General features: G+C 47.4%; 6 protein-coding genes across 6 annotated transcripts; 3 read left to right on the forward strand and 3 right to left on the reverse strand.

The window, feature by feature from the left end:
• Window positions 1-154: 154 nt before the first annotated feature.
• Window positions 155-1,135, reverse strand: LACBIDRAFT_327504 (uncharacterized protein; the record flags this gene model as incomplete). Its single annotated transcript, XM_001881548.1, has 9 exons — window positions 155-171; window positions 214-315; window positions 367-498; window positions 556-588; window positions 640-711; window positions 758-887; window positions 945-964; window positions 1,012-1,021; window positions 1,076-1,135. 9 exons carry the CDS (start codon window positions 1,133-1,135, stop codon window positions 155-157), a joined length of 576 nt encoding a protein of 191 aa, XP_001881583.1.
• A 2,631-nt stretch (window positions 1,136-3,766) lies between these two features.
• LACBIDRAFT_327505 (uncharacterized protein) lies at window positions 3,767-5,150 on the reverse strand (the record flags this gene model as incomplete). The annotated part of the gene is made up of 2 exons (XM_001881549.1): window positions 3,767-4,395; window positions 4,466-5,150. 2 exons carry the CDS (start codon window positions 5,148-5,150, stop codon window positions 3,767-3,769), a joined length of 1,314 nt encoding a protein of 437 aa, XP_001881584.1.
• A 991-nt stretch (window positions 5,151-6,141) lies between these two features.
• LACBIDRAFT_297959 (uncharacterized protein) lies at window positions 6,142-6,355 on the forward strand (the record flags this gene model as incomplete). Its single annotated transcript, XM_001881391.1, has 1 exon — window positions 6,142-6,355. Exon 1 carries the CDS (start codon window positions 6,155-6,157, stop codon window positions 6,353-6,355), a length of 201 nt encoding a protein of 66 aa, XP_001881426.1. The 5' UTR covers window positions 6,142-6,154.
• A 523-nt stretch (window positions 6,356-6,878) lies between these two features.
• Window positions 6,879-7,828, forward strand: LACBIDRAFT_250367 (uncharacterized protein; the record flags this gene model as incomplete). Its single annotated transcript, XM_001881392.1, has 4 exons — window positions 6,879-7,295; window positions 7,320-7,496; window positions 7,550-7,655; window positions 7,704-7,828. 4 exons carry the CDS (start codon window positions 6,879-6,881, stop codon window positions 7,826-7,828), a joined length of 825 nt encoding a protein of 274 aa, XP_001881427.1.
• A 1,408-nt stretch (window positions 7,829-9,236) lies between these two features.
• On the forward strand, window positions 9,237-10,806 carry LACBIDRAFT_297961 (uncharacterized protein; the record flags this gene model as incomplete). The annotated part of the gene is made up of 7 exons (XM_001881393.1): window positions 9,237-9,245; window positions 9,298-9,375; window positions 9,425-9,457; window positions 9,518-9,602; window positions 9,652-9,684; window positions 9,807-10,265; window positions 10,313-10,806. The coding sequence occupies 7 exons, from the start codon at window positions 9,237-9,239 to the stop codon at window positions 10,804-10,806; spliced, it is 1,191 nt and encodes a 396-aa protein (XP_001881428.1).
• Window positions 10,807-11,826: 1,020 nt separating this feature from the next.
• On the reverse strand, window positions 11,827-12,461 carry LACBIDRAFT_297962 (uncharacterized protein; the record flags this gene model as incomplete). The annotated part of the gene is made up of 2 exons (XM_001881550.1): window positions 11,827-12,049; window positions 12,103-12,461. 2 exons carry the CDS (start codon window positions 12,459-12,461, stop codon window positions 11,827-11,829), a joined length of 582 nt encoding a protein of 193 aa, XP_001881585.1.
• Between the last annotated feature and the right edge of the window lie 2,948 nt (window positions 12,462-15,409).

The following is a 15,409-nucleotide window of genomic DNA, read 5'->3' on the forward strand; positions in this document are numbered from 1 at the left end:
ATTCTGGAAGACTCTTTTCACAAGTGTCTTTCGCCTTAATTCACCTCCGGAAGAGCTCAGCCTGACTGACAGAACCACCTTAACTTTAGAAGAATATATCGGAAGTATGCGCGCGGGGACATACGCGCTGGAAACGCTCTAATAGCCATTAAAATCAGAATGCCTTTCGTCCTTTAGTTCAGACGTGTAAGTTTATAACGAAAAGGAACACACCTAAATCGTATAGGAGAACCCCCACCCAACAAGCGAATACAATGGGCCCAGATGAGGCAATAAAGCATCCAGCGCTTTCTAAGCCACGAGGAGGAACAACGACTGGGAGAGCATGAGATAACGCCATTCAGAGGGAGTGAGAAACAAACGCACATCTTAAGGAACTCTGATAGATTCCCATGAACGTGAATATTCCACCCCAAATCACGATGTAGAAGATGGGGAGGCCGATTGTGAGTCTTCTATCCTTGCCCCAAATACCCCATGTTCGTATCGTAAGAAGAACTTGGCATCAAGAGGTCAGAGAACTGGAGGGGAAGGGGGAACCGTTTTCGAACTCACTTTCAGCCTCGGCTATACCAATCACCAGCACCCCTACCCAATATTTCAGTGGAAACTTAATGGAAACTTTACGGAAATACGTACATGCAGAGACTTTGTAAACAATGCTGCAAGTCTCTGGTGACGACCCATCCAAAGAGATATCTAGTAGAATCACTGGTTCAGCTTTTTCTTCGTGTGATTTGATTGACAATAAACTCACAGTACAATAAACCCACTGAGTCGAGAATAGGCATATAGCGAGTTAGAAGGAAGAGTATTTTAATGACGTTCCACCGGGATGACCAAATTGACGAGATTTCCCTGTCCAAAGTTAGGAAATAATCGTAGACCTTTTGGATTGGGTATAATTAGAGTGAGGTGTAAGGAATATGACGACGGATGCGCACCATGAGCAGCACAGCTGCCACTAAAGGCTTCGTTAGAACGAGATGTCACAGGCGGTCCGTGACGAACCGATCGTAGACTGAGAGGGAATGGAGTCGGGGAATGCGTTGAATGCAGGAATAAAGGAACTCACATAGTTCATCTGAGAATGCTGCAGGCCCTCTAAAATCTCCGGGAACGACACCTCAGCCATTGACAAACTGAGGGAAGGCGCACGCCGAACCAAGGAGAAAGACAAACGTGCAGATCGTAGGATCAAACCATCGCTTCATGGCCATTCGATACTACTTATTGACAGTAAGCGCCGAGCGTTCGGCTCGTCCCTTTCACAATAGTACCTGATTGACAGGAATACTTGCCATGTGATGGTCTCTAGCGCCGTCGTAGATCGCGTTGCCGCCGGTCCCGAGAGACATCCCGTTCGCTGGACTACCGTGATATCTTGGGTTGCCAAGCAGTGAATGTGATAACGTCGGTGACCAGTCTGAACAATCCGAATCGGAATGTGGTTCTACGTCTTGCAGCTGAAAACGCGGCATCTTGAATAATGACAGGAGCACACGGTTCCGGTGGTTACCAGTTTCCTAACAAATAATGGGGTAAAAAAGCATTCGTATAGATCGATATCTAAATAGATTATCGCACGCTTTAATCGAGTATGGGCCCTCGTTATGTACCTGGATCGTGGAAGCTATGAGACTTATGGGAAGCGGAGGGCGAAGAGGACAGTCTCATACTCCTGGTCTGCTGGTGCACTTTGCATTCAGCTCCCAAAGTAGACTTGAATGCGACGGCTCAGTGGGAGCCTGGGAGGGCATTTAAGAGAGGAAATTCGACATGAGAAGCTTGTGCAATGCTGAAAAGGCGAGGCTTAGCCGATCAATGAGAAATAAAACACCTGCCAGTATCTACAGAACCAACAAATGTGCTAGGCATCGGGGGATATTCAATGTTGAATAGAAAACGAGCATGGCCCAGTTTCAGTCTTGGATGTATACAACGAGAACCTGGAGTCCCATGACTTCAGTCCCTCATCGCCTGCTAGGCAAACATCCTCGAATGCCGAAGGGAGTATGATTGGCCAGGTTGTCTTGAATCAAAATGTCCAGAGTATCTTCGAACATGAAAAACTCCAACTATCGCAAGAACGATGAGGAAGATGAAGGAGGCAATCAGCATGATTGATTGTCTGCACATGAACACGTCACCTGTGGAACATAGACCCCGCTGCGCGGCGACATATGAAAACGGGAACTCACCAGGCGAAATCATATATGATACAAGAATCCAAGCATCCTGCGCCAGCACGGGCATGGCGAACCAGCAGTGGTGCGCATACGGATCCCGACCACTATTTCCGCTCGCCTGATTTCAGTTTGGGTGTTTTCCCTCCAGGATTTGCCTGAGGCCTCCGACCGATGTCGACGAAGCCCATATTTGCGTTGTTAAAGTCAAAATGAGAACCTGTGGTGGTTGGTCAATATCAAAAGTATTTGATGAATGAGGAAGTCTTGAGAAATCATCCACCGCTGTACACGTTCTGGATTCTGGAAGGTCGTAAACGTAGTTGTTCCAGGGAAAAAACACCAACGTCCGAAGAAATACTTCAGCTTCAGTGGTCGCGGTCAAGTCGTGGTCCCGGATTCAGATGTTTGATGTTGTTCAATTATGTCAGCAAGAATTTCCCTCCCCATCATCGTTTGATCATCGTCGTCTCCAACATCACCACCCCAGCCAATGACGGGTATGAAGTTTTGCCCGCCGTGTTTGATGGTTCGAAGACTGCTTCGGAAATGGGCTGTCGTCTCATAAAGCCTTTGTAAGATATCTCGCTGTCTTGTGTGTATGATGTTGATTGCTGCGCCCAGAACTTATCGTAGATCTTGAGTTCACGCGAGGACGACTGAGGACTCTGCGTCGATAGCGTGGGCCTCTGTCGGGCGACCTTCCCGATGGGTCGGTGTTGGCGTGTGGCCATGTCCACTCCGAGCCACCCTCTCTCTTTTCCTCTCTCTTTTCCTCTCTCTTCATCCCAACACCGAACTTGCGTCACCTCTTTAGTTCCCTGAACTCCTATCAAGCTTCTTGAGCCGCCAGGGTGTACCAGGACTCTTGATTTATAGCTTCGTGATGACATAGTTGGTGTCCGCATGCTGCGTTTTCGAATACGGTGGAGATGTCGAAGTTGGAGGGGATTGAATGAACTATACGCAGACGGTTTGAAAGGCGATGTGGGGGACAGGGAAGGGAGATGGAAGGGTAAGTGTTCGTTTCTGCCCAGTCCTGCATGGGTACCTGCCTACGGGCCACTGAGAAGATAATGCTATTAGGCCTTCTCTGCGTCTTTATGCTCTCGTCGCACAACACTTTTGCTATCGATGGATGTTTTGCGCAAGTTTTTCGTCTTGTCTGTGAAATCGCGTGTTAATCGATCCCAACAGCTCCAGCATGTTATCTGTGTAACTCAGTGATGCCCCAAGCATGACCGTCGAGACGTGCATTGACACCTGCGTCTCTGCGAGATATATCAGGTCGGACTCGTTGCTGAATCTCTGTCAGTCTTTTGTTTCTCATCACATCCTCTTAGATTTACATATAATCCAGGGTGTGGAAATGTCGTCAAGCCGGGGAGTGATATCATTAGCAACGAACTGCTCAACGGCGTGCACTATGTTAGGTCTCAAGCTTTTGAGGTGTGGATGATGGACGGGATTGGAGTAGTATAGCTCTATCTTTCCTTCCTCAAGGTCAGTGTAAAATGTGGACGTATGGTCTCATGCATACTACTAATTACAAATGCAGCTGGTTATCCTAAAAATGCGGTCTACATGTCAGGTAGCGAAGGCAAATAGCTAGGGTCATCGAGGATGGTGTGGGTATATGGCTTCCAGTCGTCGTTGGTTTTTGGAAACGAATCAGTTTGCGGTGTAGGACAAGCACAGTCAATTTCGTCAGAGGCAGAAAAGAGATAGAAACCGTCAAGAGAATAGTGTGATCCTGCAAGACAGATAAACAAAGAAGGAGAGGAAGCGTGAGCAATGCTGGTGAAACAGAAAGGGAAATCAGTAGAATCATTTGACGAGCCAAGTCGAGCTTGCAAAGGAAATAAGTTCTGGAGTGACGGAGCCCTAGAAATAGGACGATGGGCGTCCGGGAGAAATAACAAAGGAATATTCGAGGGTTGCGTGATTGCGTCGTCAGCTTCAACAGAATTCGAGCAAAGGAAACGTCCTCCTTGGGTTTTCCTGGAAGAGGGTTCGTGTTCGGGGAAAGCAACATCAGGAGGATAGAGGTGTAAAGTTCGTAAGCAAGAGTCGAGGTCAGGAGAGCCGTCATGGGGTGCTAAGATGTGAGATCCAGGGAGTAAAGATACAATTAGAGCAAAGACGAAGGAGACGACACGACGCGCGGGAAATACCTTGAGACGGCCAATGTTCAGAGGGATCAGGAGAGCTATTTGGCAGAGAGTGACTGCAATCGAGTGCTGAAAACTGGGGAATTTTTGAATCGGAGACGGATTGACTGTCAAGTATTTTCAGAAAAGGTGATGAAGACTGGGTATATGCGCGTTTTGGCTGCGTGAATTCGGCGTCCGGGATAAGATGGTGAGGTGAGGACCGCGTCTTTGAAGGCACAGAGAGAGCCGTTTCGGACGAATTGCAAAGAAAAATCACTGGATCCGAGCTTGGTATCGAAATTCGCTCCAAATCGTTACCAGAAGTGAAGCCGGCTAGCGCTGTAGCTGTTTGGGTCAGAGCCCTCTTCTTCGCCTGGAATGTCAGCTTATCGCGGAGCTCTTCCTCAACCTCAATCTTGACAGACAAATCAGGGGGGTTGCCGATAGGTAGGTCGTAAGTTCCCTCAGGAATGGTGATTTTGGCTTTCTTCGCGACGGCTTTTCGTCTGTACCACCAGTTGTTTATAGGCGCAGGATTGATATTCCTAGCGAGACACCATGAACGACGAGAAGCGGCAGTAGGAATGCGTCGATCGCCTTCCCAAACCTGAGCTAGTTCCTGGAAGTGAATCGTAGAGGGCGCTTGGTGAGCTGGAGCGGCATTTTCTGATTTTCGCGATCTCTTTTTCGAAGTAGATGTGCCCTGCGCGACGGCATCCGATATCGTTCCAAAAGTAGGTTCGGTGTCTTTTTCTACTTTCGGTTGGTTGCGCTTTTGGCGTTTCTTCCGTTCTTTTGGAGGTCCCACCATAAATAAGGTTGAGTGCGAAGAGGGCGTGACAATTTGAATAACAAGGTGTGACGTGCCCAAAAGTAATTGCTATATATGGAGCAAATATCACCAAATACACATACGTCCTCCATACTACATCCAAGCTGAACTATTTGCAAGCGATTGGAGGATCGCTTCTGATATTTGTAACAACAAACTCAAATTCTTGAGTCGAATTCAGGCAGGGGTAAGTAATCCAGCTCCGAGCGGTCGCGGTGAAATTCTTTATACGTTTATCACTAGATCATGAAATTTGCATGAAAGGCGGCAATGTAAATACCGGGCATGGCGTACAGTGAGCCATCCTGAGATTTGCAAACTTTCAGGTGAGGAGTTCCAATTCAAACGATGGCTCGCTGACCACAAGTGCTCGCGCTCGGAAGTATCTGTGATCTTTGTCGGACGCGCTCTCTTGTGCCAAAATGTTCTCACGGAAGAGTTGTTCTCTAGTGCCATCAAGTCGGATAATTGAGCATTTGGAGATCCTAGACGGAGGTAATGTAACAGCATTTGTCATGACGCCGACTGATTAAAAATCTAGAGGATCGCATCAAGACCCGTGTCGGGGACGAGGAGTTCCGTACTCTTCGAATCTATTACTCCCCCGGCCACAGACAATGCAAACTTAAGAACTTAAAATGTATCGTCTATCAAAAATCCTGGATAATCCAAGTAACTCTTGGTGAGCTGAAAGTAACTTTTCCAGAGAAGTTAACCGGAGAATTTCTAGATGCACCTGGGTTTTTTTAGACTGAGGCGAAACAGTGATTATTATCACTCAACCTCCATTGCACATCTTATCACTCCTTACCGAATCTCGCGTTTCACGGACAATTAAAAAATACGTACGCTAGTATAAAAACCCAACAGGTTTTCGTTAGTATCCTTAGTACATCCTTCCGGCAGACTAGTAAGCCTCTCGCTCCTTTCTCCTCCTTCAGTCAACAAAAAACTAAAACAAAACAACAAGGACACCACTTACCATGAAATACACCATCGCCACCGCAGCCACGTTGTTAGTTGTAGCTTTGCTCGGCACTGGAAGCTATGCTGCCCCAGGCCCACAGTCCAGCGAGCCCCTTCACGTGATATGCCCTGGAATCGTACTCAAATGCACTCCGCCCGACAATATTGTGGAAACGCCCAAGGGATGCCTTGCGTGTGGTACCCCTTATACTTTGTGAATCGACCCCCGTCCTGAGTGAGTGCTCCATACTGTGTTTCTAATTTTATAATTCTTTTATTTGTATTCTTCAGACACTCCAAGTTGAAGGGTTGTTGACAATTGCTACTCGTGCTCTTGTTGTAGATCCCTTGTAGAAGAGTAACATTAGCAGTGAATGAACGGACAATAAGTATAAGTGTTAAAATCGAAAGATAGCTCTATTGGAGAGTCTCCAGCCCGCCTCAAAATTTATCGACGTGGAAGATAAGAAATTTAGTGATCTTACACGAAGAGGCGTTGAACGTTGAGGCCTGGCTCCTGGGATGAGAAGTGCGAATTTTGATACAACATGCGCGCGTCGATGATCGACGTTGGTTTGCACGTGATCCTCCAAAAACTAACTTGCGCAAATAGTTACCTGTCACCACAATCCCCTTTCCCAGCACCGCAGAGACTCTTTCCTTCTGTGCGGGGCGGAAAAACCAAAAGGTGAGAAAGGCATCCACATCATCCATCTCTCAAAATTAATCATCCCCATAGTAATGAGCACCCTCGAAAATGCCCTACCAGAAGGGCTCGTCCAAGCCGTCGTCCAATCCTTCGCCATGATCCTCGTCTCCGAAATCGGTGACAAAACCTTCCTCATCGCCGCCATCCTCGCCATGCGCCATCCGCGAATGCTGGTCTTCGCAGGCGCATTCGGGTCCCTCGTCGTCATGTCCATCCTATCCGCAGCAATGGGCCACCTGCTCCCCACGCTCATACCACGAAAATGGACACAAATTGCAGCGTCTGTCCTCTTCCTCGTGTTCGGCGCGAAGATGTTTATGGAAGCGAGGGGTATGAAGGCGGGGAATGAGAAGATACAGGAGGAGATGAGGGAGGCGGAGGAGGAGATTGAGGATGATGATGCGGGGCATGATGGGACGGGGGGGCGGCCGAGTGCTGCAAACGGACTTGTGATTCCGCTGGAAGAAATGGAGGAGGGCGGGAGGCCGGTGCATTCGCCAAAGCCGAAGCGTTTGTCGGCTGTGGAAGGCGCGAGGAATTTTTGTAGCTTCTTTTTGGGCCCAGTGTTTGTGCAGGCGTTTGTCCTCACCTTTTTGGGTGAATGGGGCGATAGAAGTCAGATTGCGACGATTGCGCTTGGGGCTGCTCATGTACGTTTCTTCCTTTGATGTTTGCACACGTCGTCGCTAATCGTGGTGTCTAGAATGTGTATCTCGTTACGCTTGGAACGGTGGTGGGCCACTCGTGCTGCACCGCGCTGGCAGTCATAGGCGGGAGATACGTGTCCACGAAGATATCCGTCAAACAAGGTACGTATGGACCCCCTTTCGTACTCTTCAAGACTAACACCCACATAGTAACATTTGGCGGGTCCATTCTGTTCCTCATCTTCGGCGTCATATATCTCTATGAAGCCTTCGCCATGACTAACGACATGGACCTCAATATTCCGATTTCTCCTTCGTCGGGGATCCACACCTAATTATCAAGCGACTGCTATCTATTCCCAGTCCCGTCGTCGTTGAGCCCATCGTTATTTACTCCGTAACATACTAGTGACCCCGCTGGAAACTATCTTTAATATCTCGTATGTTTATTGCGCTCATCACTCTACCCGCCCTGACATTGTCAATCAGTGGAGGTCAGTGGATATGTAGTCTGCGCCAACCTACCAACGTGAACACACGCACATAGTACAAGAACTCAGGGGCCTTGGACGTCCGCCTCCCGAAGAGTCTCTGCAAGTTTACCTGGCCGGCTTTTATGTCAAGCGACGCGTCTGAGCTCCCCGTACGATCATTTCCCAACTCATGGGCGTCGGAAAGTCCCCCCCTTTAATTGAGATGCCAAAAACTTCCACGTTTGCTAAGGAGCTGTGTGGGTGCGTACACGAAACATCGCTCCTCTCCTTGTCCAGAACTCCTGCCTTTCCCTCCTCATATTCGATAACATTACCCCGACTTACCCTGTGTCCCTATCCGCTCTTGGTTTCTTCAGACTATGCCTGCAAAAGGGTGGGTTCACGGGCACACTTCTATCCCTACTCTCCCCTTTGCTTATCCGTTCCGAGCATCACCTGTCCATCCCAGCTTGTGCGTCGAGGTTGGTGATAACACTGCTTGGCTTTTGAGCGCGTCGCCCTTATCAACGTCCGGACGCCGTCACTGTGTCCTCCTCCGTGAATTGGAACGTCCTTGAAGTTTTATGTCTTCATTCTGAGGCCAGAGATGTAGGCGGTGAAATCTCGGGGAAAACCCAATCTTTGAGTCAAGTTGAATTGGATTGAACGTTACTTACTATTAGCCAGCAGAATCGTCCTCTTTTTTTTTACATCAGACTGTGACTTCAGTGGCTATGCCCTCGTCTTCAAATTGTCGACTTCTTCGCGTGATATCTGCTCCATGGACCCAGTTCTGATAAGGTATGTATATACCATTCGTCAGTGCCCCTCTCAAATCACACTAATTGAAATGGGGCGTCTTAGCTGCATAACGACCAAACCCAGCCTATTCGATAACCGACTTCTTTTTGGCTCGGCGACTCGGAGATGACGATGAGCCCATCTATACTACGTCTTTGGGAAGCTGAGTATGTGTACCCGACGCTACGCATCTTTTCGAGTAGGATGTTCCGCTCAGTAATGAAGTTCGTTAGTGTATCCAGGACGGGTAGGTGAGCTTTTATTCTCGACATCATCACCATCTCACTGAGCTCTCCTTGTTTGACGAAGGTCGTGCGTCACTCAACCATGTCCCTCGGGATCGCCCTCGCACGTCGATATCTCCATCTTCCAAAGATCGTGCGCTCCAGCAGGAACGCGCTTTACGAACCACAGTATCAAGCATATTAGGTTGATTATTTGAGTCTTCTTCTATCCCTGGGACCGCAGCATGTTTAACGTTCGTCGAGTTTACCCCAGACGTCCGTGAAAATAATAACTATTCACGGCAGGACGTCCCCTCACGTTCTCAAATTCTATCATACACCTTCGTCGACAGTTGCGTCACCATAGCTGGTGTAACGATCATAGTACCTCAAGTTCCATATGGGCATGGCGCTGATCTGATCGTTTTACTAGGCGTATGATTATCTTTGCACCTTGAAAGAAGAGGTGAGTCGTAACGACAGCTCGAAGAGCGTAGAACTGGAAACTCTGACACTGACTCCTCAGGTCTCTGTTCCAGTTCATTCGAAAGGTTCCAAATCTAATCTGCGTGCACAACAGACGTGCTTCAGGCTCTATGGAGTAACACTGTGTTCGTGACTACTCTCATTTTATGTAAAATGACTGAACGCTCCCTTCAGCTTCGATTTCTGTCGGTTTTCTGTCTGCGCAAAGTATTCCTTGTCTCACATCTTTCAACATAATTTCTAACTCTCGGCACTTAAGTAATTCTAACTCTGAGGACGTGTGGAATGTGGGGTTCGTGAATACCACACCAACTCTCCTGCGCCTGCAGGCATACTCCAAAGCTGTGCAGATGCCTGTGCAGCACACAATCTCTGCCTCGCTTCCATTATTCAAGAAAAGTCGATAGAGGAACATACCCCCTTATACTGGGCCATTGTGAAATGGGTCCCAGATGAGGCCACCGACGAGGATACCCAGATACCCGACCTTCTCACCGCGTTGCTCTTCCATTCAACACCACTCACGCGAGAGACTATATCCGATGTACGAATGGCCTGCCTTATTACGTCTGACCAGGCGTTATCCCAGCGGTTGAGGATGTTGCCAGAGTTCTTGAAGATATCAGGAAGGGATGAGATGCTGCTAGGAGCGACGCTACCGATGGATGATATCGTTGTTGAGGATATGGCGGGAGACGAGGGCGCGTTCGCTGTGAACTTTGAGATCCCGCAGTTTCAGAAGAGGATGATGGTTTCAAAAGAGATCGTGTTGGAATTTATTGCGCGAAGTTGGTCTTTTCTCTTGTCTTTGACGGCTCATTGATTTCTTTTCAAGGTCGCATGTGGAAACTAGAATTCTCGATGGCCAATGGCGGTCAACACACTGACCCTCGAACCGGGTCATGGTGCATTTCCCTCTCTCTGCTCGAGAATTGTCCACCGTGCTGGATAGACTCTTGCCTGCTTGTCCAAGAACCAGACACGACACCCCCAATACCATCACCAGACACAAAGTCACCTACGTCCCCCAAGCGCTCCCCTTCTTCTCCGTTCGTCTTTGGTTCAGGCCGTTCTAAAGCGAAACCCACCATCTCCGTACGCCTGAAGTCAATTCAGCAGCTGTTCGCACACCAGGCTCAGTCGAAGGTCGTGGTTTCGTTGGAAGACAGCCTGATGGGCGCTAGCTTGGAATACGCGTACGCATCTATTCAATGCGGTTCTGATGCTTTCTGTTACAGGGGAAGCTCGTACATCGCTGCTGACGAGAAACTTCGCGCGCGCTTGGGGGCGAGACTTTGCAAACCAGAAGGAGAATGCATCATATGTTAATGATGCGCTTTCTACCTATACTTATCTCATGTGAATGTAAAATACCACTACCCTGTAACAAATATACCGTGTAAATGACCGTCGATGAAACTGTAAATGCAGTTTTCTGTCCGCCAAAAGTATCGGCATTGACATAAACGGGACGACGACAGGCGCGCCTTCCTTCGAGGCATTGAAAAATGCTTCTGTGGCCGTTGGTGGAGTCCTTGTCCGAGCTTTGAACGAGGACAGATGGGAACGAGAAGGCCAGCCGAATTCTGCAGTTTATATTTTTCGGCGGGTGGTTTGCTTTTAAATATCATCAGCGTCATCGAAAGGCGGCCATTATGTGCTTAAATAGATTATGTAGCGTTCGGAGAAAAGTCCTATTATGTGGGTATCGTTCTCAATTCAATGTATACATGACGCTCTTCACTGGATGCGGGAACCTGTAAAACAGCTCGCGCGGCGGAGGATGAACCCTCAAGGCCTCAGGCTGAACCTCTCTCTCCTTCCCCTTTGTCAGATTGCGCAGGTCCTGAGAGGTCTTGGCATTGGCACCAGCTGAGCCCTGCGTCATGTTAGCCTCCCATAGATTATTTTCTATGTCTTCGACCCGCAGTGCAGAATCACCAATGGGCGAAAGTACGCATGAAAAGTGATGCGTAAGAGGAGGACTCGGAAGAGGTTGAACACAAAGATTCCGAATCCTACACCCAAAATCGCCTTCTCGCAAACCTGCCTCTTGCAAAAGGCGATGGCTGATTGATCGACCGTTTTGATGAATCCGACCGAGAATGACGCAATTTGGAATGTTGTTGCTCTGTTGAAACTAATGAAAGAAAGTACAAAACGCAGTGCTGGAAAGATGCTTACAACAAAACCTGCTCTGTCGCCAGGCTGAATGCGTGCCAGGTCTGCCATCCGGATCTGTCGATGGCCTATAATAATGTTCTCAAACAGATCGAAAAAGGGATGTGCCACAGGGACCTACGCCTCGCCATTGTCGAACAAAATACCAATTCACGGACCGACCCTGGCTCAGCATGGCACATCAACCGGTGGACAACGAAGTGATGGTGTGTAAACCTCGATGTTCCCCAAACGATTATTTGTATGCTGGTCGATGACTCCAAATTTTGAAAGGAAGAGATGACTGGCGAACAGCGCTGGGCATGCGAAACCCAAAGAAATGAATCCAAGGACTCGAAACAATTGGTAGTGATCTGCATCGTAGTTCATGAAGGTCAAGGCACCCCCAATGCTATGAAAAGAGATTCAGCAGAGCGGTTAGCACAAAAAGCTGAATGGACATACGGTAATTGTAAAAAGGCCACGAGTCTCAAATTTTTATGACTTTTCTGCATCGCGCTTGTGAACGTCTGCCAGAGGGTTGCGTTGAACAGAACATCGTCGTTGGGCGGGGAGGAGGCGGGTGGAGTGTTGCTGTTGGGTGCGGCGTCGTTGGGTGGAGTGTTGCTGTTGGGTGTGGCGTCGTCGGGTGGAGTGTCGTTGTCGGGCGTGGCGGCGTCTCGACGAGGGTGCCCGTCAATGTGGTCAATGTATGTGATGAGATTCTGAAACTCCGCGCCAAATCCGATGAGTGAGATTAGGAACGCCCAGCATGAAATAATTATTCTACCGACGCTGTTGAAGACGTCGGCGAGATTGGCCATGGCTGACTCGGATTAGGTTAATGATCGCCCCCAGGCTGAGGTTAATGTAGGGGATGACACGTGACCGCGTCAGCCACTGTTTACTTTACTTTGGATCCACTTCGCTTACGTAAGCCTGTATCAAACATATGATCGAACAACCCGGAGCCTCAAGTATGCATGTCAGAAAAAAAGCTCGCCACGTTCATGGAATTATGCAAACGGCAGTAGTCTTTTATAATTCAGGCCAAGTTCACTTTTTCAGATATTCAACAAATATTCAAGGCTTATAAAAGGACCCTGGGCAATAGCAGAAAAGGCCTGATCCCGAAAATTGGGCTTTTGTCCAGACGCCTCTGCCCCAATTTGTCCGGACTGGACCTGGCCTACTACACCCCAATCTCAAAAATTTGTCTGGACGGCCAGCTCAGGGTATTCTTTTCTCCACAAATGTCCCACAATTATGCCCGAATACCGACTTGGGGGGCTTTTTTTTTGACATCTTGTCGATTTTATCCGGACTCTGGCTCTGGGCAGTTTCAAATTTTGTCACTTTTTGTCTGGATTGGCCCCCAGCTGTAGAGCCTAAAATCCACATTTTCTGTCTGGATCAGGACCAGGGCTTTCCTGCTATTGCCCGGGGTCCTCTTATAAAAGGTTCAATGTTTCGTTGATGTTTCGTAATAACAAATTCAGATTCGTGAGTTGAATTTGAGAAATTGAGCTACGAGCACTTGCGGTGGGTTTATTTTGAGCATGAAAGGCGGCAATGTAAATAATCCGGTATGGTGTACAGTGTTGGTACAGTGAGCCATCCTGAGATCTGCAAAGTTTTGGGTGAGGAATTACATTCTCAGCAATTTCAAACTATGGCTCGCAACAAGCGCTCAGTGCCCGGAAGTTTCTCAGAAGTTCTGGTGGTATGCAATCATGGGAGGTACAAGAAAACAAACCATCATCAAGCAGAGCTCATGGGAGTCATGGCTAAGATGTTTGATGTCCTCGGTAAGATGTCTGTGTGCTACACAATCTTTAATAGCTGTAAAGATATCTCATATAATATCCCAACATGGTGTTCTGATTTCCAGCTGAAAGGCCACCAGTGGTGTATATTCTGAGCATCAGAATAAAGCAATTTTCAGCTATTTTATCGATTCTGCTTTCATTTTTGGACAGGGTGATAAATTAAACCCCCACCACGTAGTGTGAAACCATTATGTGCAATTTCAAGCCATGACATTGTTATTTTACGGAGTGTGCTAGGGCAGCGGGGGGGCCCGTCATGTTCCTGCTGGTCCCAGATGTGCGCCCCCGATGGACTTTTGACCAAGGTTTTATCTGGAATCCCGAGTATGTATGCTGAGTAAAGGTTTCAAGATTTAACGGAGTACCTGCTATGTTTTCGACAGGCTGGAAAACCCTGGCTGTGGGTAATGTAGGTCGAGCGCTGCCTAGTGGTGCAGCAACCGACAGGCTGTCGCTTTGATGCTCCAGCCATTTTTAGACAGAAAAAGAAGCGTGCTTGATTTGGATTTTTATGCAGGTGAGAGAGTGGCCACACCCCTCAGAGGCCAATTCCTACCATCAAAAGAATCGGCCTCTGAGGTCTGCTGTCACTCAGAAGCGTCAGGCCTGAAGTGTCAGATGCAATGTCTGAGGCCTGGGTAATTATAGACAATGCCAATGTAAGTACGGAACTCCTTATCCCCAACATGGGCCTTAATCTGATCCTCTAGATTTTTTATCAATCGGTGACTACAAATACTGCTACATTAATGTTGCCAGGGATTTCCAAATGCTTAACTACTATTGGACTTGATGGACCTAAAGAACAAGTCTTCTGTGAAAACATTTTGGCCCAAGACCATAAATATAATCTAACATAAAAATCTGAGTGCTGTTATCTTTAACAACTAGTCCATCTTTAACAACAAGAATACTGAAAAGTTTCTCGAGGCCTGAATTATATGCCGAGAAGTTGAAGTGCCCTGAGTAAATCAGTACTACCCAAATTGTCTCCAAATTGTTCTTCAAAAAGCACCTGTACCTTGTGTCGTGAGATCCATATCATCAAATACTATATTAAAAACTTTTCAAGAGCATGCAGTCAACACTGATGCCTGCAGAAAAGGACCCTTGCAATATTTACTATAATGGTGCTGTAAAAATCACTTAAAATCTCGGCTACCCGCTTCACCCTATAGAAAAAGATACCAAAACCAGCTGTAAGATAGCCCAACATCTGAAAGAAAAGTGTTATCGAGTTGGCATTGAAGAGGATGGTGGAAGTGAGGCTCAAATTTTATTTTTCCGGAGTAAAAGTCAGACCACAAAGGCGACGTCAAAGATTGGCAAAGATGATCGTCTTAAGCATTGTAGCTACATTTATGACCCATAACAGGTCCCTCCCATGAATTTCGTCCTGTGTTGAGTCAATTTTAATACAAAACAGTTTCTATGAATGTATGGCTACTGTAGGAGATGAATGAGTACCCCCGATGTTGTTTTTTTGCCAGTATGTTGCAGTCTCTACATCAAAATCTGTCATTTTTTTTCTGTTGTAAACTGGATGAGGCAAGGATAAAATATGTATTCCGAGAATTCATATCATAAGATACAATGTATATCTAGCCTACACCCAAATTAAATGTAGTAACCAGCCCACAGCAAGGATAAAATGTGGGCAGGGATTGACATATCAATAGAATCTGAGACTCAGAAAGTGCCTCAAGGCATGGCTTGAATATGTCACGGTCAAAATACAGTAGGAGAGAACCTGGAACTTGCCAAATAGATAGGGGTGAGCATCATATGTGTCGAGAACAATCATCAGAAAATAAAAAATAGAAATGTGACTGATTCAGTACTCACTCGGAAATCATCATTGTCCACCTTCCTTTCTATCACTGCAGACTTGGAAAAGTGCCTCTTCTATGTTCAGGAGGAAGACAAGCATTGTGACTGAGAGA

The sequence above is a fragment of the Laccaria bicolor genome, genomic scaffold (assembly GCF_000143565.1).
Source record: "Laccaria bicolor S238N-H82 LACBIscaffold_13 genomic scaffold, whole genome shotgun sequence".
NCBI classification, from domain to species: Eukaryota; Fungi; Basidiomycota; class Agaricomycetes; order Agaricales; family Hydnangiaceae; genus Laccaria; species Laccaria bicolor.